This window comes from Elephas maximus, chromosome 9 (assembly GCF_024166365.1).
Source record: "Elephas maximus indicus isolate mEleMax1 chromosome 9, mEleMax1 primary haplotype, whole genome shotgun sequence".
Taxonomy (NCBI): domain Eukaryota; kingdom Metazoa; phylum Chordata; class Mammalia; order Proboscidea; family Elephantidae; genus Elephas; species Elephas maximus.
In genome coordinates this window covers 45,707,611-45,728,287 of record NC_064827.1, presented here as the reverse complement: position 1 = coordinate 45,728,287, position 20,677 = coordinate 45,707,611, and the positions used below count along the sequence as shown (strand labels likewise).

General features: G+C 50.5%; 1 protein-coding gene across 5 annotated transcripts in view; it reads left to right on the top strand.

The window, feature by feature from the left end:
* Positions 1–19,448, top strand: part of PAX5 (paired box 5) — a 200,608-nt gene extending 181,160 nt beyond the window's left edge. For 4 of the 5 annotated variants that reach the window (XM_049895840.1, XM_049895838.1, XM_049895839.1 and 1 more), the window contains 2 exons: positions 7,812–7,898; positions 12,950–19,448. In XM_049895840.1, the coding sequence (XP_049751797.1) occupies positions 7,812–7,898; positions 12,950–13,026 (164 nt within the window). In that variant the 3' untranslated portion in view covers positions 13,027–19,448. The remainder of the gene's footprint in view (positions 1–7,811; positions 7,899–12,949) is intronic. The other variant, XM_049895841.1, reaches the window with a different exon arrangement.
* The last annotated feature ends 1,229 nt before the right edge of the window (positions 19,449–20,677 follow it).

The following is a 20,677-nucleotide window of genomic DNA, read 5'->3' as shown; positions in this document are numbered from 1 at the left end:
TGGTAGAATTAGATGACATCTACACAGGTGCTTATGATCAGGTTCTTTTAACTTTGCTGTATATCTGAAAATTTTCAAGCATATTCAGGGTGGGGGGCTACTCACTGGCCCAGCTCATTGGGGTGTTGGGGTGTTCCTTGGGACAGTAGAAGCACTAGGGCCTGGGTCCCAGGCCTGGTTCTGTCCCTGACTGGTTGTGTGACCTTGGGGGTTATGAAGTTGAGGGAAATGATGGATAAGGTTTGTTTCAGCCCTAATAATCTGTGACTGTGGGTAACAGTGGGGTCCCTGGGTGATGTAAATGGTTGACATGCTTGGATGCTAACTGAAAGATTGGAGGTCAGGTCCACCCAGAGGCACCTTAGAAGAAAGACCTGCTGATCTACTTCTAAAAAATCAGCCATTGAAAATCCTGTGGAGCACGGTTCTGCTCTGACACGCATTGGGTCGCCATGAGTTGGAGTCAACTCGATGGCCACTGGTACTGGTTTTCTCTTAACTTGGCCAACACTTACTCACCCTTCCCACCCAAGTCCCTCTGTTACATTTGCCCAGAACATTCAGAACTTTCCCTCTACAGCACTTAGCATGCTCTGTGCTTATATTTTTAATTGTGCGGCTAGTTGCTTAAGGTCCCTTCCCAGCATACCGTAAGCCAGGAAGAAGAAGATTTTGGCACGCATTTTGATGTTGAAAGAGTTCTTAGGGGCTCATATGTGACCAGCTTTAGACAGCCACAGGATGAGTGCTATGTGCCTCCCAGATGGGGGCCTCACTGCCTGCTGAGTGGCAGCAAGTGGACATGAACTGGCACCCCAACCAAGCCTCACCAAAGCTTTTCTGTTAATGCATAAAGAAAAGGTTTCCCAATTTAAGAGGAAAGTATTTTCAAGGGCTGCTCAAAAGTGTGGATCAGTTAGAGGAAAGATGCAGGGGCCCGTGGTGTCCTCTGTGCTGGGCAAAGTCACTAGAAAAGACATTTATTGTGTGATCTTTGCTTGGGGCCTACTGGCTGCACCTCTGGGGGCCCTAACAATGAGCCAGAGTGGGGACTTCCATTTTCTGCCCTTAGAACATGATCCCTGTTTGACAACTTAACAACAAAAAGACAAATAAGCCAGTCATAAAATGGGCAAAGGACTTGAATAGACATTTTACCAGAGAGGACATTCAAATGACCACCAAACAGATGAAAAGATGCTCAGTGTCATTAGCCATCAGAGAGGTGCAAATCAAAACCACAATGAGCTACCATCCGGGTGACATAGTGGTTAAGAGCTACGGCTATTAACCAAAAAGTCAGCAGTTCGAATCTACCAAGTGCTTTTTGGAAATTCTATGGGGCAGTTCTTCTCTGTCCTATAGGGTCAATATGAGTTGGAATCAACTCGATGGCAGTGGGTTAGTATGGCTAAGATTAAAGCAAAAAACAAAAAAACAAATGTTGGTGAGGATGTGGGGAAATTGGGAACTTTATCCATTGCTGGTGGGAATGCAGAATGGTACAGTTGTTGTGGCAGTTGGTACAGTGTGGCAGTTCCTCAAAAAACTAAAAATAGAACCACCATGTTGTTAGGTGCCATCCACTTGGTTCCAACTCAGAGCAACCCTATGTACAACAGAACAAAACACTGCCCAGCCCTGCACCACCCTCATGATCATTGTTACGCTTGAGCCCATTGTTGCAGCCACTGGTCAATCCATCTCGTTGAGGGTCTTCTTCTTTTTCACTAACCCTCTACTTTACTAAGCATGATGTCCTTCTCCAGGGACTGATCCCTCCTTATAATATGCCCAAAGTATGTGAGACGAAGTCTCTCCATCCTTGGTTCTAAGGAGCATTCTGGCTGTACTTCTTCCAAGACAGATTTGTTCATTCTTTTGGCAGACCATGGTATATTCAATATTCTTTGATAACACCATAATTCAAAGGCATCAATTCTTCTTTTGTCTTTCTTACCCTCTGTCCAGTTTTCACATGCATATGAGGCGACTGAAAATACTATGGCTTAGGTCATACACACCTTAGTCTTTAAAGTGACATCTTTATTTTTCAACCCTTTAAAGAGGCCTTTTGCAGCAGATTTGCCCAGTGCGATGCATCTTTTAATTTCTTGACTGCTGCTTCCATGGGCATTGATTGTGGACCCAAGTAAAAGGAAATCCTTGACAACTTCAGTCTTATCTCCATTTAACATGATATCACTTATTGGTCCATTTGTGAGGATTTTTGATTTCTTTATGTTGAGGTGTAATCCATCCCAAAGGCTGTGGTCTTTGATCTTCATCAGCAAGTGCTTCAAATCCTCTTCACTTTCAGCAATCAAGGTTGTGTCATCTACATATCACATGGTGTTAATGAGTCTTCCTCCAATCCTGATGCCCCGTTCTCCATATAGTCCAACTTCTTGGATTATTTGCTCAGTATTCAGAGTGAATAAGTATGGTGAAAGGATACAACCCTGATGCACGCCTTTTCTGACTTTGAACCATGCAGTATCCCCTTGTCCTGTTCGAACAACTGCTTCCTGGTCTATGTACAGGCTCCTTATGACCACAATTAAGTGTTCTGGAATCCCCATTCTTTGCAATGTTATCTGTAATTCCTTATGATCCACACAGTCGAATGCCTTTTCATAGTCAATAAAACACGAAACTACCATATTACCCAGCAATTCGACTTCTAGGTATATACCCAAAAGGCTTGAAAGCAGAGACACAAAAAGAGACGTGTATACCAACGTTCATTGCAGCCCTATTCACAGTAGCCAAAAGGTGGAAACAACCTAAATGCCCATCAGCAGATGAATGGATAAACAAAGTGTGGTACATACATACAATGGAATACTACTCAGCCAGTAGGAGAAATGAAGTCTTGATACATGCTACAATATAGATGGAGCTTGAAGACACTCTGCTGAGCGAAATAAGCCAGTCACAAGAGGACAAATATTGTATGACCTCACTTACATAAAAAGACAAAAAAGGCAAAAAAGAAAGAAAGAAAATGAATATGATTCCTGCACATGAGGGACATCATTTTGTGCCTGTGGATGTTATAGCTCTGTTGTCTCCTAGGTGCTCACTCCCTTCTGCTTGGACTATTGCAGCAGCCACCTGGCTGGTCTCCCTGACTGTAGGCTCACCTCCTCCTGTCTGACCGCCAGGTTCTGGCACTCCCGGTCTGAAGCCTTCACTGGCTCCCCAGCCCTAACAGGAGGAAAGCATAACTTTCCTGACTGTCCCCTACTCTATTGGCTGGCCTCTGCTGTGGCCTCGCCGAAGATCTGTTCACACTCTGAACAGTCCTACCTCTAGCCCTCTGCTTGTGTCTGCAATGCCCTGCCTCCCTTCTACATATCGAACTCCTACCCATCCTTTCAAGGCCCAGCTCAAACACTCCCCTCCATTCCAGAAAGCCTCCTTCTGTGCTTTGCCCGGACCATCTTAGCTAGATGAACCACAGTTTTCTAAGCTGCTGTTGTGAGGAAAGAAGGAAAGAAGGTGCCTGCTCCTCAGATGTGATGAGATGGTGGTGAATTCAAGCAAGGGAAATGAAACAGAGAAGTGGAGCCCCAGACCCAAATAAGGCCAGGATCAGGTGGGGCCCACCAAGCAGTGAGGAAGGGTCTTCCTTCCCTGCTAAGAGCACTGTGGCTGCTGAGGAGTGAAATTTAGGCCCAGCAGGCAAGATGGGCCTCTAGACATCACTTGGTCTGATTTATCCTATGACAAATGGGGAAACAGAGGCCCAGAGTGGGGAGGCAGTGTCATAAAGGCAAGAGGGTTCTAGCCGGGAGGCAGGAGACTGGCCTTGGAGTCCCCTCCTGGCCTGAGAAGCCCCCTCACCTTTCTGAAGCTCTGTTTCCTCGCATGTAAAATGTGGACACTTGTACCCATCTTGAGCTTCACAGGGTTGTCAGGAGGGTTAATGAGATCCTGGATGACAAGGAGGACTTGGTAACCAAAGTAGGGTCCTTATCATGGCCAACATATGCTGAGCATCTGCCAGGTACCAAGCCCTCTGTGTATTATTTCATTCAGTCTTCACAACAACCCCATGAGGTTGGATCTGTTAATTTTCCCCATTTTACAGAGGAGGAAACTGAGGCACAGAGTGGTTGAGTGATCTGTCAAGGTTCACAGAGCTGAGAAGAGACAGACCCAGGTTTTGAACCCAGGCAGTCTGGCTCCAGAGCCCTAGCTCCCAGCCTCTGTGCCAGACTGAAGGTCCACGGGGTTCAGTGGCAGCTGCCTGCTGCTTCCTATCCTGGGTAGGCCAAATCTGTAAGCAGTCAGCTTCCTTGGTAAGTGAGGATCTGGCCTTCCCATATCGCATGGGACGAGGGTCCCTACTCCCAGCCAGGTTGCCATGTGGCACTTCAGATAGACACCATCCCAGAGTCCCTAACAGGTGGCTGGATCAGCTCCTGGGTCAACCTCAAGCCTGGAGATGGTCAAGCTCCCCTTACCCAGAGTACATCACTCTAATTGGGCCTCTCACAGGACAGGGGCTCTGTACTGAGGGTGCCACCAATGCTACCACTCTTACCCACCAGGTAGGGTGGGTCCCTGTTGGGTTCATTTCTTCCACTGAGAGGCAGGATGGGGTGGTGGATGGAACCTGGGCAATGGGTCAAATGAACTGGTTTGAATCTAGGCACATAGTAGGTGCACAGTGCTCCCCTGGCTATTGGTAGTAATAATGGGAGCAGTGGTGCTGTCCAGAGGTCTGCTCTGGAAGTGTGTCCCTGGTTAGTTTAGGAGTTCCCATGCTTTCATTCATTCATTCAACAAATATTCACACCCACTAGATGCCAGGTCCTGTGTTAGATGCAGAAGAAGCCTTGCTGGTACAGTAGTTAAAGTGCTTGGCTGCTAACCAAAAGGTCGGCAGTTCGAACCCACTAGCTGCTCTGTGGGAGAAAGATGTGGCAGTCTGCTTCCATGAAGATTGTAGCCTTGGAAACCCTATGGGGCAGTTCTACTCTGTCCTACAGAGTCATTATGAGTCAGAATCAACTCTATGGCAGTGGGTTTAGTGGGTTTTGTGTTAGGTGTTGGGATAGAGACATGAACTAAACTGACAAAACTTCCTGCCCCATGGACCTTACATCCTAGTGGGGGAGGCAGATAATAAACATGATAAACAAGGGCTGCTAGAATGTGATAAATTCTAAGGAGAAAAATAAAGCAGGAAAAAGGGATGGGATGGAGGGAGTTTCCGTTTTAAATGTAATGGACAGGGAAGGGCTCACAGGAAAGATATTTGAGCAAAGCCTAGAAGGAGGTGAGGCAGAGAGCCATGGGACATCTGCAGGAAGAGAGATGAACCACTAGTGTTTTTTTGAGCACTTCCTGTCTGCTGTGAATGGGACACTAATCTGGGAGCAAGAGGGATGGGACACAGGGTGTGGAGGGGAATCAGGCCCTGACCTACAGGGGCAGCCACCCCATGCTGCAGGTCCGTGCAGGTGAGCTCAGGTCAGTGTGGGCTGAGCCTCAAGGGGCAAATCCAGTGCTGGGGGATGAAAGGAGATTAAATCCCCCTGAAGAGGGGCAGGAGGCGGCTTCCCAGAGGAAGAGGCATCTGATCAGGGTTCTATAAGGCCAGGCAGGGTCCTTCCAGGGTGGAGGATGGTGGGAGACACTCTAACTTAGGCACTTCCTCTAAAGGAGGGATAGTGTGTGTGGCCCTTTTCAGGCCTCCAAAAGGCAAGGCTAGTTGGGGGTGGAGGATAGGTAAATGTACATAATTATCTAACTCCCCCTGAGTAGACTGAAGGAGCAATGGTGGCACAGTGGTTACATGCTCAGCTGCTAAACGAAAGATGGGAGGTTCGAACCCACCAACCACTCTACAGGAGGAAGATGGGAAAGTCTGCTTCTGTAAGGATTTACAGCCTTGGAAACAGTTCTGCTCCATCCTATAGGGTCACTAGGAGTCAGAATCGATTCAATGGCAATGGATTTTTTTAGTAGGCTTGAGACTTGCACATTTATGTGCTAGAGACCAGGAAGGCTTCCTGGAAGAGGTGGTCTTGGAGCTGGGTCTGGTAGACAGACACGATGCTGCTAAATAATGATGCAGAGATGGCCTTTGTCAGAGCAACCCAATGCCCAATGCTGTCAGGAAGTGCCTCTGAAGGGGTGGCTCCTTGGGTGCTCTGAGCCAGGAGGGGAGGGCGGCTGTCCCTCTTCTCCAGGCTGCTCTGTCTCTCTGCTCCCCCAGCCTACCCCTGAGGAGGAGGAGGAGGAGGAGCTGGGGCACTGATGGATATGCTGAGGCTGGGCCCAGCACTGTCACCACACTCTCCCTCTGCACACCGCAACCTGACACCCTGACCACTGAGGCATAAAAAACAGAGAATTGGAAGGCTCAGCCTGTCAGGCTGGGAGTGGCCCCCAGAGAGGCCTGAGGAGGAGCACGTGTGTGTGTGTGTGTGTGTGTGTGTGGGTGTGTGTGTGGGTGTGTGGGTGTGTGTGTGCGCGCGTGCTCCGCCTGTAGCTGTGTGTGGAGGGGGAGGGGGCCAGTGAGCCCACGGAGACGGTGGCCCCCCAGGCCTGCCTCATTATTCCTGCCCCACCTCACAGAGCCCCAGGGGCCCCACTTTGGCCCTTCATATGCATTCTTGGTGGGAACCAATGTAGACATGCGTGGGCTGAGGGTGGCCTCGTGGGACAATGTAACTTCTGTCATCGCCGCCAAAGAGGAGCCCACATGCTCTGTAACCAATGGTTTAAAATGCTACTCATAGCCAGCTACCTTCCATCTTTCCCTGCCCCACTCCAGGGCCTCCACTGGACACACCCTGTGCCAAGCCTTGGAGGACCCACGGATGAGTCAGGGCCAAACCCTGCCCTGTGGGAGCCCCAGAACCAAGGCAGTGTGAGGGCAGGAATTTAAAATCCTACTCCTCGTGACCTGGTTGATGGTCAAGAGGCTCTTCGTGGGCTGAAAACAAGAGCGCAGGGAACTGCCGAAGCAGGCACCGTGGCTCCAGGGGCAACTAGGGAAGCAGGGAGACAGAGAAGAATGAAACGGCCTCCAGTCCCACCAAGCACTTCCTTCCCCACCCTGGCACAGCTTACACTTCCCTGCCTGAGAATGCCAAGAGTGGCCAGTAGCAACCCCTTCCCTATTCCTGGAAGGGGAACCACTCCTTCTTCTGTGCTCCCTCAGCCTTTGCTTGTCCCTTCGTTTTAGCAAAATGCCGTTTTGCCGCCTCCTGGCAGAGGGTCTGGGTTTATGTCTTACCTCGTCCACTGGGCTGGGGCCCTGTAGCGGTCTCTCCTGGATCCACGGTACAGGGGCCAGGCCAGACTAGAGTTGAGGTCACCTTTGGCTTCAACTCAGGGAGTATGTGGGGTGTGGGACTGAATCCACACTGGGTTCCTGGTGTGGCCTCAGCCAGGGCAGAGATCCAAGCGGTCTGGAATTTTGGACTTGGGTAGGTTATGTCCAGGCCATTCTGTGAGAGACCTTGGCATCAGTCTCCTCACTTGTAAAAATGGGTCAGTAACCCCAGGGAACACCTGGGCTTGATTGTTCCATAGCACATTTATGAGAGGCTGATATTCAGTCTCCCTGAAGCAAAAAAAGATTTTTGCAATAAATGCAGACAATGCCAATGATGGCTATCCACTTAATAAGAATGTGGACCTGACTTGCCTTCTTTGGTTATGAAAAGTACCTGCAGGTCATGTCAGAGGTTACTGCCACTGGGGCTCAAGCTGGCTGGGACCTAGGGCCTTTTCTGAACTTGATTTGACATTTGGTTCCTGTTTCTCTCTCCGCCCATGACATGCAGGGAGTGAGTTTTCCGGGAGCCCCTACAGCCACCCTCAGTATTCTACGTACAATGACTCCTGGAGGTTCCCCAACCCGGGGCTGCTTGGTGAGTACCGGAGGAAACCCTGTGTGGCACCTGTGCCACCCGGGCCCCCTCACTGGGCCCCCTCACTGGGGCAGGGTCTCTCAACATCTTGAAGTCTGGTCATTGAGGTAGGTGGGTAGCTGGCCCCAGACACGAAATACGGAGGCTGCAGTGGGGCCTTCAGGCTCCCATCTCAGCTGTTTTTGGTGGATAAGGGAATATGGCACAGAAGGGGAACAGAAGGGGGAAAGAGGAAGGTAGGAAAAATGCCTGCCCAATAAACCCGTTGCTGTCGAGTCGATTCCAACTCATAGTGACCCTATAGGACAGAGTAGAACTGCCCGATGGAGTTTCCGAGGAGTGCCTGGTGGATTCAAACTGCCAACCTTTTGGTTATTAGCGGTAGCACTTAACCACTATGCCACCAGTTTTTCCAGCTGCCCTTTAGTAACCTGTATTTCTTTGAAATCATTAAGTATTCATGTGAGAAATCTCTATATCAGAGGTACCAAAGAAGCCAACTCAGGTCGATTGGTAGTGGCTGCCTGGAGAGATGTCTTGATGAGGATGCTGAGGCTCAGTGATTGATTAGTGATGTCTGCCATTGACACCACTGGAGCCAGCTCCTTTACAAACTTAAGTGAGAAGCTATTAATTCCTTGGATCCTTAATTATTTTAGGACCAAGAAACATAGGCTTCATGAGAAAAACAATGACCTAGTGTCTTCAAACTCAAGTTGCCAGGCCGTGGGTCTGTGAAGGAGGCCATGAATCTCAGCCTTGGCTACTTCCCAAATCTGTTTTGGCTATTAGGACAGACACACATACAGACATCATCCCTTTCTGGCTACCACCATTCCATGCATGTGGGCCTCAGGCTGCCAAAAGCATCTTGGTGCGTTGTGCTACCTTGAGGATGAAATAAGGAACAATGCCAGTTAGTGTTCCAGGACTCCATACCTGGGAGATTCAAGCGTTTCAGAAGACTAGGCTCTTACTATCTGTGGCCTCCTTCAGGGACTGGATCTGTGGACTAATCTCTCGGACAACTAAATGTTTTTCCTTAAACAAACCCCCGAGAGGTCTTGCTCTGAGTTGGTCCAGCTGTCAGTCTCACCAAACAGGAGGCAAATTCTGGCCCTGAACCAGGGTCTTCTAGTGAGGGGGTCGGGAGGGGAGAAGAGAGAATAAGGGAAAGGTGGGGAGGCAGGGGGAGGTGCCTGGGGCCCCTCCCTAGAAATCTGCCTCAGATCGGGAGACCCACAGGAGATGTGGCACGAAGGACTTCTGATGGAGATGTGACCCTCAGGGAGGCCATGTTGCCCCAGCCACCGTGTAGCACTGTATCCCTTCCAGACGGGGTGTGTGTGGGCTGGAATCCAGGCCACACAAGGCACAAAGCCCGGAGACCTGGCATAGGGCTGCAGCTGCCCAGAGGAGGCACCTTTTTCTCATATGTGTGAGGTGTCTTATAAGTTGGTAGTGGCCCTACTTTGCCTGCGAATTCCAGAGACAGAGAAGGGAAGGAGCCACTCAGACAGGTGTAGCAAAGGGATGGGGTAGGAGGTGGGGTGGTCTGTGGTGTGTGGGGCCACAGCATGAATGCCAATCTGAGAAGTTTAAACCTGACTGTGTAGGAAGATGGGAGCCAAAGGGCATAGGGAGGGAAGGGTGGAGCTAGACTACATGTGAGGCCTCTGGGTAGACTCACCCTGCCCACATTTTGGTTAGCAACCAGAGCGTTAACCATTTGTACCACCAAGCCAACCAAAGCCAGTTGCCATAGAGTCATTACCAACTCATGGTGACCCCATGTGTTGCAGAGTAGAATTGCACTCCATAGGGTTTTCATGGCTGTGACCTTTTGGAAGTAGATTGCCAAGCCTTTCTTCCGAGACACCTCTAGGTGGGTTTGAACTGCCAACCTTTTGGTTAGCAGCCTAGCCCTTAACTGTTTGCACCACTCAGGGGCTCCTACCCTCCTGCCAGGGGTGTGGAAACCTGCTCTGAGTCTCCTTGGTGTTCCTGCTAGATCTATGAGAGCTGAGGAATGAGGCAAGACCCCCTCCTTATAACACACGCTCACACACATGTGCTCATACCCTCACAGACATTCACATCCACTCTTGCACCACCTCCCCCACCCTGCTGACACTGTGGCCACCTGCTTGAAGCTTCCTACACAGAAATAGCCGCAGGGAGGATCAACAATGACATCTAACGAAGAAAAAACCACCCCTTGCACACTGGTTTAGGGGGAGAAATTCCGCCCTCTGTGTCCCTCCCCAAGAGCTGCCTTGGGGTGCCCAGTCGGCCAGCCAGGGCTGCCCATGGCTCAGCATCCCAGGTGCCCCCGGGCTGGGCCAGAAGCGGGAGGGAACAAAGGCCACACAGTCAATTAGGATTAGAATGGGAGTACCTGTGGCCTCCATAAAGGGATTAGTGAGCGAGTGGGAGCCTGGAATGACTGTGTCAAGAAGTAAATTGATGATAATATGAATTAGAGAGGAAAAATGACAGAAGAAAGGACAAGTTTATTCTAGATGGAGGTCTAATGGACACCAGGAAGACAAAGTGCTCGGTGACGTGAGGTGATGTTTTCATTTTTCACGGTAAATGCAAGTGTTTTTGATTTCACTGAGGGGCCAGGGTCTGGAAAGTGGTGGTTTTCACACTGGACGGCCTGGCAGAGATTACATTCTGAGAAGGGAGTGAGCCAGAGCTAGTGGCCAGAGGCAGCTTGGGCAGGAAATTCTGGAGGCCTCCACTTCCGCAGAGTGTTCACTTCCATTTCCTGTTCCTGGGGCCATTTGTAGGGGCAGCCAATGTAGTTTTTTTCCGGAACGGTGGCTGTATCTGCCCTTGTGCCGTGTCCATGCCTGAAGGGATGGCTCCTCACACACACCCCTCTCCCCTAGGGTTGTTGGTAGGCTGGCGCTGCAGGTGCTCCATGGGGGACTGTCCTGATGCTGTCCCCATCCCAAAGAAGAATGAGCAGAGGGAGGCTGACAGGCCACATGAGTCAGTGCTCGCAGCCAGGCAGGTGACAGAGGAGGATTCAGAAAAATCTGTCTCTGGGATTGGTATCTGTGCCTTCCCGAACAGCATAGGGAGACACTGCCTGCTCCACCACTGCTGTTGGTGCCTAAGGCTGTGCTGCCTCTGTGAGGAACGGTAGGCGAGGGGTGTTATATCTGCTAATCAGGGCTGGGTTTAGGGGCGAGGTGGCACATGCTCCAGTGTCTCCCCTCATCCCCCTCTTGATTACATACTAGCTATATGACCTTGGGAAACCCTGGTGGTGTGGTGGTTAAGAGCTATGGCACGGCTAACCAAAAGGTCAACAGTTCGAATCCACCAGACACTCCTTGGAAATTCGATGGGGCAATTCTATTCTGTCCTATAGGGTCACTATGAGTGGGAATTGACTCAACAGCAGCAGGGTTTTTTTTTTTTGTTTTTTCATCTGATAGGCTAGCAGAGGCACTGATAGTTCAGTGGTAAAATTCTCGCCCTCCATGCGGGAGACCCAGTTTGATTCTCGGCCAGTGTACCTCAGTGAAGCCACCATCTGTCTGTCAGTGGAGACTTGTGGGTTGCTATGATGCTGAATAGGTTTCAGCGGAGCTTCTAGCCTAGGACAGACTAGGAAAAAAGGTAGCTCCTGGAGACCTTATCCAAAGTGTGTAGTCAAGGAAAGCAGGCTGGACACAGTGGGAACCAGCACTGGGCACATGGACCCTCACGACAGCTCTGTCCTGATGCCACTGGAAGGAGGTCTGCACCTTGCCCTTCTCCCACCTACACAGAGACCCCAGTCTCTGTACATCCAAATCTTGCTGTCCTCGAAGCCCAGCCCAGGGTTGCATCTTCTAGGAGGCCTTCTCCTGCCAGAATAATCTTGCCTTCCCCAGAACTCTTTTCTCAGAGCTCTGACCCCCTTCAGGTCAACATTTGCCCATTATTGCCCAGCCCTGCATTCAATAGGTGAGTTAGGTAGTGAATGGACAAACGAACGGGCAGGAGGTCTTCACTATGGTTTGCTCACTCAGTATTTGCTGAACGAATGAATGAGAATGTACATCAGTGCTGCTGTTCATTACTCGGCAAACCCAGCTGAGCACGGTTCACGCACCAGACTCTAGGCTGGGTGCTCGGAGTGAATATCCAGCAGAGCAGAGCCCAGCCTCTACCTTTGCTGGGATGGGGGAATCACAGAAAGAAGTGATTGTGTGATACAACCTGCATCGGGGGTAGGTGTGGACAGCCCAGTGGAGCTTCCAGAGGAGGAGACAGTGTCATTGGAACTTGAAGGTGGTGTAGAAGTTTAACAGATGGGAAGGTGATGAGGACACAGACAAGGCTGTTCCGGGTAGAAAGCACAATATATAGAAAGGTGCAGAGGCAGGAGAGTATGATAAAATGGTACCCTGCTAAGGCTGTTTCGAGGTTTAAGTGAGATAATATATATGGTAGACATAGCAATGTCAGGCACAGAGGGAGTGCTCAGCCAGTGGTAGCTGCTGTTAGCATCATGTAGTATGTCTGAGCTGCCAAGAGTTTCCCTTCTCTGAAGTGTGGTATGTGAGCATGGGAAGGGGAGGTGGTTGTTGGAGGTAAATCCAGAGAGCTAGGCAAGGGCTAGATCACAGAAAGTCTGCACGCCAAACTAATGAGTGAGGACTTCTCATCCTCTAGGTTAAGGCCTGGCAAATCTTTTCCGTAAAAGGCCAGAGAGTAAACATTTTAGGCTTTGTGAGCCATATGGTCTCTGTCCCAACTACTGAGCTCTGCTGCTGTAGCAGAAGGCAGCCATAGATAATAGAGAAATGAATGTGCATGGCTGTGTGGCAATAGAAACGTTATTGACAAAACAGGAGCTGGGCAGGATTTGCTGTTCAGCTCTAGGTGATGAGGAGGCCTTGAAATCTTGTGAGCAGGTCGTGGCCAGGTCAGACTTGCAGTTTGGGGGAAAAGACTATGGCCTGGACAGGGTGAAGCAGAGGAAGGGACAGATGTGGGGCATACTGTGAGCACCCTCCAACCTTGGCGCCCCCTTCTGTCTCTTCCAGGCTCCCCGTATTATTACAGCGCCGCTGCCCGAGGAGCTGCCCCACCTGCTGCCGCCACTGCCTATGACCGTCACTGACCCTAGGAGACAGGCAGGCGCCAAGCACTTATGACACATATCATTGAGGGCAATAGCCTCCCAGCCCCCACCGAAGACAGCCAGAGGGGCCCCACAAGACCGTCTCCAGCCACCCCTACTTGCCTGAAACTCCCTCACTCCTTTTTCCTGCCAGAGACTCTGGGGTCCTATGGTAGGGCTACTGGGCTTCTGGACGTTTGTCCATATCCGAAACAATCGATGAGATTCTCCTAACAGTGACTGGGTCTCCACAAACCAGCAGACAGCTCCACAGACAACTGCAGCCCAGTGCAGTCTGCCAGCCCCAGCTGCCTGCCCACCACTGTCCTGCCCACCCCAGCCCTGGGAAGGCGAGCTTGCTTTTGTTGCTTCAACAGCACCCCTGTAAATACCTTCCTGCTTTTCTTTGGGCCTGAAGGTCTGACTGAGCAGACTGCCTCCCCCATTATGCATCCCGTGCTCATGATGCATCACAGAACGTCTGAAACTTGTGCACAGAGTGTCCCCTGTACCCTGGGTGCCCCCATCAGGTGGGCTCAGAGCGTCCTTGAGACTAAAATGGAGACCTTGGGGCCTCAGCCTCTTGCTCATCTCTACTTTTCTTGTGTCTTGACTGGGAGTCACATGGGCTGGCTGTGCTCCTAGCTCCCCCTGGGCTCCCTCCCTAGGAGAAACACACCTTGTGGAGACGTCTGGCTTCCTGCCTCTGCTTCCCTGGGCCCAGCGCAGTGCCAACATCTTTTCCAGATAAAAGGACTCAAAGAGAACTGTCTAAAGCATTTCTCAGCCACTGTTCTAAAGTAAGGATGTCGTCCAAGGTGTTTATTGCATTTCAGACTCCGAATGTCGGGGCTCGATGGAATATAGGAGTCTCCGGGCCAAGCCAAGGAGCACCTTTAGGTTCTCCTGACCCCTCAGCCACTGGAACGGCTGAACTGAACTAGGACGTGTTTTCTGAGGCATGCCCAGGCTCACACCGCTTTGGATGGACACTGTCCATGGACAATAAAATTTTTACTGAAATACACCTTCTGGGACCCCAGTGAGTGGATCCTGGACAAGCTTGTCCCAGCCATGTAGACAATGTTGGACTAAAAGGACTTTTCCTGTGCCGAGGACTATAAGCACCCTGCAGCAGTGAGCCTGGACTTCCCGAGCACCACTTCAGGGAAGCCACTTCCCAGCCTCATGGAGCTTAGCATGCAGCTGGGAGCAGAGGAGGTGGGGAGGGGGGTGCAGATGCCAATCTCGACGCATGTGTGCCCACCTGTTGGTATAAGGGGCCATGATGGTCAGGGCCACAGCCAAAGGCCACAGCCAAGGGCCACAGGAGCTCAGAGAGGGAGCTCAGAGAACTCAGTGTGGCTGGAGTGGTCAGAAAAAGCCACAAGAGAGGCTTTGGGGGAGAGAAGAAGGTCTCCTGGGAGAGGGGCAGGGTGAGCAGTGTGCCTGAGGAACTGCTGTGTGAGCCAAGCGTGGTTTTGATGTCGCAGTGCCAGCCAGGGCCACTGTCTCCTTGTCTGGGGCCTCAATTCTTTGCAAGGCTTTCTTGCCAACTCAGAACAGGCCCTGTCCAAACCTGAGAAATGTCTGAATTATAGCAATGACAGTGGACTTTGTAGTTTCGTGTGACAGTGCCCCCAATGTCTTCATGTCACCAGGTTGGCAGAGAGCTGGGGCAGAGAACCTGGATTTGGGGTTCTTAGGCCTGAGAGGTCTTGTCTTGGCTGCACCTCTACCTTGCTGTGGGACCTCAGACAAGTCTCCGTACCTCTCTGTGCCTCGGCTGCCCTGGTACAGGAAGGTCACCTGACAGCTCACCCCTCCCTCCCTTCCTCTCTCCCAGGAGCTGAGGCTGTGACAGAGCCTAGGGACAGGCCACCACTTGTGAGCATATGGGGGTGGGCACCTGGGTCAGACCATTACTTGGACCAAGTGAGAAACAAAAACAACTAAAGGAGTGGGGTCTAGCTCCCCTCAGGGGAAAATGAGGCCTGCCTGGGGAAGCCTGGGGCCATGTAGTAAGACCTGTGCCCACCACCAAGTCCTTTGTCCCCCAACACCGCTACAGGTTGGTGGGGCAGAAGAGAAAAGCGAGGTTCAGCAAGGTGGAGTTCCCAAGCCATGACCAGCAGAGGTGGGGCTGAGACCCCAGGGCCCTGGCCCCCAGCATGTGGTGATCCCTGCCACCTCCATCTATCCACCTCCATCTCTGGGGTGGGAGGTTGACAGTGAGGGCAGCAAGAGATGGTTCTGGGTTCTCTGTCCCAGACCGTGCCTCCTGGAGCTGTTAGAATTGCTGAGGAAGCACAGCCACCCAGGCCGGACGTGGAGCCCAGTGAGCAATCAGCTACACTCTCACCTTCTGGGGGCTTGCTGGGCAATGAAGGGAGGTAGCTGGGGCCAGAGCCCACCTCCAGGAGCTGTGATGAACTGCTTCAGCTTCCACCTGCCAGGTAGCCACCAAGCAAGGTAGGAGAAGGTATGTCTTCTGGCCCTTCTCTTCCTCCCTCCTTCTCTTCTGCAGGAAGAGGTGGGGCTGGGGATGTGTAGCACAGTCTTTTTGGTCCCCGCTCCTCTTCCCACCCTTCTTCCAGGATGATCTTTCCCACGTCTTTGGGTCCTGGCTCCACTTGGTGGCTTCAGGCTGGGAGAGGAGGTCAGACTTCCCTGAGCCAGCTGCCTAAGATGTACCTTTCCTTCCTTGCAAAGCCCATGTGGCCCCACAGCAGCCCCTCCACCCACCCCATTCCTCTTCTTGCCCCCATAATAAGCTCCCCGCAAACCTTTCCTCTCTCACCTGAGGTTTTGCTGGTCCTCAGATTGAATTTATATTTATTGGAGAAGCACTCAGTCCTGGGCTGCCAGGCAGAAGCACAAGAGCACACGGATGCACACACGTGTTATACACACACACACCTGTTCTCACCAATTCAGAGTTCCCATGCCACCCGGTAGAGCTGGCTGGGAGCTGGTGAGGAGGGGTCCAAAGGACACAAGCCGTTAAGTAGCTGCCAGAGAATTCTGAAGGGAATACACAGTCCAGGGCTTTCACCAGCATCATGGCAGGAGGTCCGGGGGATTCCTCCATTGGCCTTCAGCTCCGTGTCCCAGCTCTGACTTTTTGAAAAGGACATTGTGAATTTTACGAAATTTTTTCATATCATTAGCCTAGCTCCAACCTAGAAAAAATTGATAACATATCAAACCCAACATTCCTTTCCCCAGGAGCCTTAGTTAGGGTCAGCGTTTTAATAACTGATTTTTGTATGGTGCTTTACAATCCTCGACTATCCTGTGGAGCAAAGATCATGTTCCCATTTTACAGATGGGGAAATTGAGGTTCAGGGCTCACACAGCAAGACAGAGGTGAAATGAATTCTCAGACCTCCAGACCCCATTTTCTCTCCACAGAATCAGGCTTCTGTCATGGGAGTGTATGGCTTAGTGACTTCCCCAGTCCCCTAGATACCTCCCAGACCCATACTGAGGAAAAAAAGAACAGGGAGCCAGAGGCTGGCCTGAAGGAGAGGCCTGAGGCTTGGTGGCTTTACTGGTCCAACCGGATCCCTGTTAACATGAAACTTGCTGAGTCTTAGTGCAAATTCACACCAATCCTGCCCCTCTAGATTCATTCCCTGTTGTGCCCTGAGGCTCAGAGGGGATCTGAGGCTTGTCCAAGGCCACACCTCAATTGTGAGGGGCCTGAACGCAGCCCCAGTTCTGACTCTCTGGGCCCAGAGCTCCCATGTTCTTCCTGCTGTGAGAAGCAGGCGTGCCTAGGCCAGGGCATGAGGGGCCCACAGACCTGGGAAACACAGATCCCAATCTCTAGGGCCCTGACTCTTCACAGGCCAGGCAGGTGGCATCACCTTTTGACTGGGCCTGAAAGTGGTTGCCCCACTGAATGGCACTCAAACATGAAAACGTTTTAAATGCTCTGCCAAAATATGACAGACTTAACTGGCCACCAACTTACACCCCCGATCTTGCCCTGACATCCCCTGTCTTCTCCTCCTGCCCTTCCTATGGTGCTGGAGGAGAGGGAGCCAGAGGGGGAGAGATGTGCCTCAGATTGACCAGCAAGTCAGTGGCAGAACTGGGCAAACCCAGTTCCCTGCCACCTCCCATCCCCCATTTTGGGCTCCGCAGATGGTCTAGGCTTTCAAGGTGGGGTGGGATACAGCATCAGATGTGGTGAAGCAGGAGGAGCCATTGGCTTTTACGGGGAGGGAAATGCTGGGGGCCTTTTCACGTGTACAGGCAAGAGCCCCATATGTGGCCTACAGGGCACTGAGGGGTGAAATCCCTTTATGAGAATTCACACCCCAGTGCCACTGCCCTGCCTTTGGCAGCCTGTGGTTCCAGCCCCACTCCTCTCTCTGGATGACATTTCAGCTAGAATTTGGCATCAAACTATAGGGAGCAAATCTTAAAAACAAAGCAAGGTCTCCCGACAAGATGTGTCTGAGATACAGCTGGCCAGGAGGGTAGAGAAAAGTCCAGGCCCCTGGAGAGACCAGGCCCAGACTGGTGTGGATGGGTCCCAGCTCCACAGTCATCCACGTCCAGCCCTCCACAGAGGTCGGCCCTGTGACCCTGGCCCTGTCACCCACCTAGGAGCCTGGCTCTGATGGCTTCCAGGCATGCACACCAGCTCTCCTGGGGAATATATTCCTCTAGCTCCTTTGGCCTCAGAAAGGTCCAAGGAAAGTGCATTTTTTAAAAGGTAGCAAAATACATTATTGGAAAGTTGGACAGTTCAGGCCACGACTCCTAGCGCACAGTCTGCCCCACCTCCTGGCAGCCCCTTGTCCCCTGTTGTCCCCGGATCTCAGGATTCCCTCTTGCATATTCATACAGGAGCCACAGTGTTGATCCACACGTCCCCACTGTCAGCTCCCCGCTGCACCTCCAGAGTGGTGGCCGGGTCCCAGGGGGCCTGCTGCAGAGGACTGCAGTGAGCCCCTTGCCTGCCCGTTCTCCTAACAGCCTGCAATGTTTCCAAGATGGCCACATGCTGGGAGCAGACAGACCCCAGGTTTTCATTCACTGGTAATTCCTCAGCACTCAGGCCCTGCTCCCGAATGCCCCAGGATCATACAGGACATCAGAGCACGTCACTGCCATTCTAGAGTTTCAGTCCACGTATTCCCAGGGGCCTGGAGTTGTGGGTAAACATAACCACCGTTCAGTAAGTCTAGATATTCTTTTTTCCACACCTTCAACCCCTGAGCAGCACAAGGAGAAAATGCAGCTGTTTATTTATTGTGGGGATCTTAATGAATTCTCAAATGGAGTTTGGCAGGAGAGACAGGGCAGGAATCCCACCATTCAGCTCGGAGCAGCCTGAGCATGGGGTTCAGGAAGGGAAGTGTGGGAAACAGCAGAGGAAGGGATGACTTGGGAGTTACGTGTTCCCTTCCAGGCTGCAGCCTCACCCACACCTATCCGGACCCAACCAAGAGAGGGTGGCAGGGTACCGAGCCTGTGGCTATGGCCACGTGCCATTATTGTCCCCAGAACCTCTATCCATGTGGCTATGCCCCTCATCTTCTCCAAAAGCATCCTTAACAACAAGTGATGTTGGATGATAGATTTTTGATTTCCAAACCGTGCATTTCCTTTGGAGTGGAACAGAAAGGAAACTGTTTAATGGCTCCCTTATTTTCAAGCATGAATACGTTTTAATGAAACTATTTTATTGTATTTGAGGAAATGGAGTGTTGAACATTCCAGCCAATCAATAGCCAATTAATTGCTATAAATCTTAAAAAAAAAAAAAAATCCCAAGTCTATTTTAAATGCCCTGCAAAGCTCAGAGCCGTGGAATCTGGCCTTCCCCTCCATACGTGTGTATGTGAGTGCACACACACACAGCCCTAACCCTTCTACATCTCAGACATACTTGAAACTCAGAGGAAGTGCTGAGTCTCCTCATGCCGATTCTTGCCTGCTCTCCTCAGCTTTTGGTGAGAGAAGGTGAGTAGACCGGGCAGCAGCCTGTCCTGGGGCTCAGGAAGAGGTAGGCCACCTCCTGGCCCCAAGCCCCCAGCACAGTAGGGTGGCAGAGAGTGAGGGCCTGGCGTTATCTGGGCACTACTTCTCTGCGCCAGCCACTGGGCCTCCAAGTTCAGGCTGAGGGTAGAATCTGGCTCTGGTTCTGCCCTGACTCCTGCTGGAAGATACCGCCCTGGTTTTTCACCCTCTAGTGGCCTTTGGACATGGGGTATTTGTAGAAATGCAAATTACATTGCCAGTGGAACTCTTTGCCAGGGAGACACATGGATTTTGCTTTTCATTCTTTCAGACAGTTGACTTTGTCTTAGGGACTGACCTTCCGGCATCCAAGAATTACATACCTATCGTATCCGCCAAAGTTTGTGATGCCTGCATAAACGCTTACTTGTAAAAAAAAAAAAAAAAAAAAGTACAAAAAAAAAAAAAAAACCCCAACAACAACAAAAAAAATCACAATTGAATTGCCTTTGAAAGTGGGACACGATCTGTCTCCAACAGATTGAAAAAAAAATGCTTCTTAAAAATGTGTATGTTTTGTATTTTTTTTTTTCTAGTAGGAAATAACTGACTTAAAATATTGGTGGTTTTTCTTTTCTTAGTGACGTGTGTTGCTTTTGTGTGTAATAATATTTGAATGTAATTACAGCAGTGCCAATTTGCCAAAGATGTTGGACATATTTTTCTTTTGTTGGGAGGAGGGCAGGGGCTGGGGGAGGGACTTGAGAGAAAACAGGGGTGGGATTTTTGTTAAGTTTTTTAAATTTTTATTTTCTCGTCCAATCTGGAGTTTGTGATTTTCTTCTAAGTTAAATGGTTGACTGCAACACCTTTATTTTAGATTAGTTGGAGAAACATGCAATAAGATTGGCGTAGTTTCAGTATTTGTGTGTCTTTTCATGAGTGACTGTTACTTGTGAAGAATTGATTTTATGTAACCTTTATGTGAGATAATTATTTGTAAATATTTGCCATAATTTTATTGGTTCCTAAAATAAAAGTAATTTTTTAAGTTCAGAAAAAGAATTTGATCTCATTTGATTTTTACAAATTCACAGATGGTCTTTGTGTGACAACTTTGACAAAACCACTTGGGGCTGCAGAGAATTTATTTGGCCCTTCTGATTAAATTGAGTTCAAAAGAAATCGCTGCAAGCAGAACACTGTGCTGGACTCTGGGGCCTGGGCAGAGGGGTCAGAGAGACAGAGTCCTCGCCCTCAAGAGGCCCAAGCTGCCAGTAGGCTCAGCAGGTCAGTGTGATGGCTGAGACCTGGCTCTGGATTTGACTCCTGGCTCTGATACACACTAGCTCAGGACCTTGGCCAAGTTTTTTAACTTCAACTCTTTTTTTTTTTTTTTTAATTTTTTATTGTGCTTTAAGTGAAAATTTACAAATCAAGTCAGTCTCTAATGCAAAAACTTACATACTCCTTGCTGTTATACTCCCAATTGTTCTCCCCCTAAAGAGACAGCCTGCTCCTTCCCTCCACTCTCTCCTTTTGTGCCCATTTCGCCAGCTTCTAACCCCCTCTACCCTCTCATCGCCCCTAACTTCAACTCTTTTGTCTCCAAAATGGTCGAACGTACATTTGACAAATATTGATTATCTACTCTGTCCCCAAGGCTGGGACA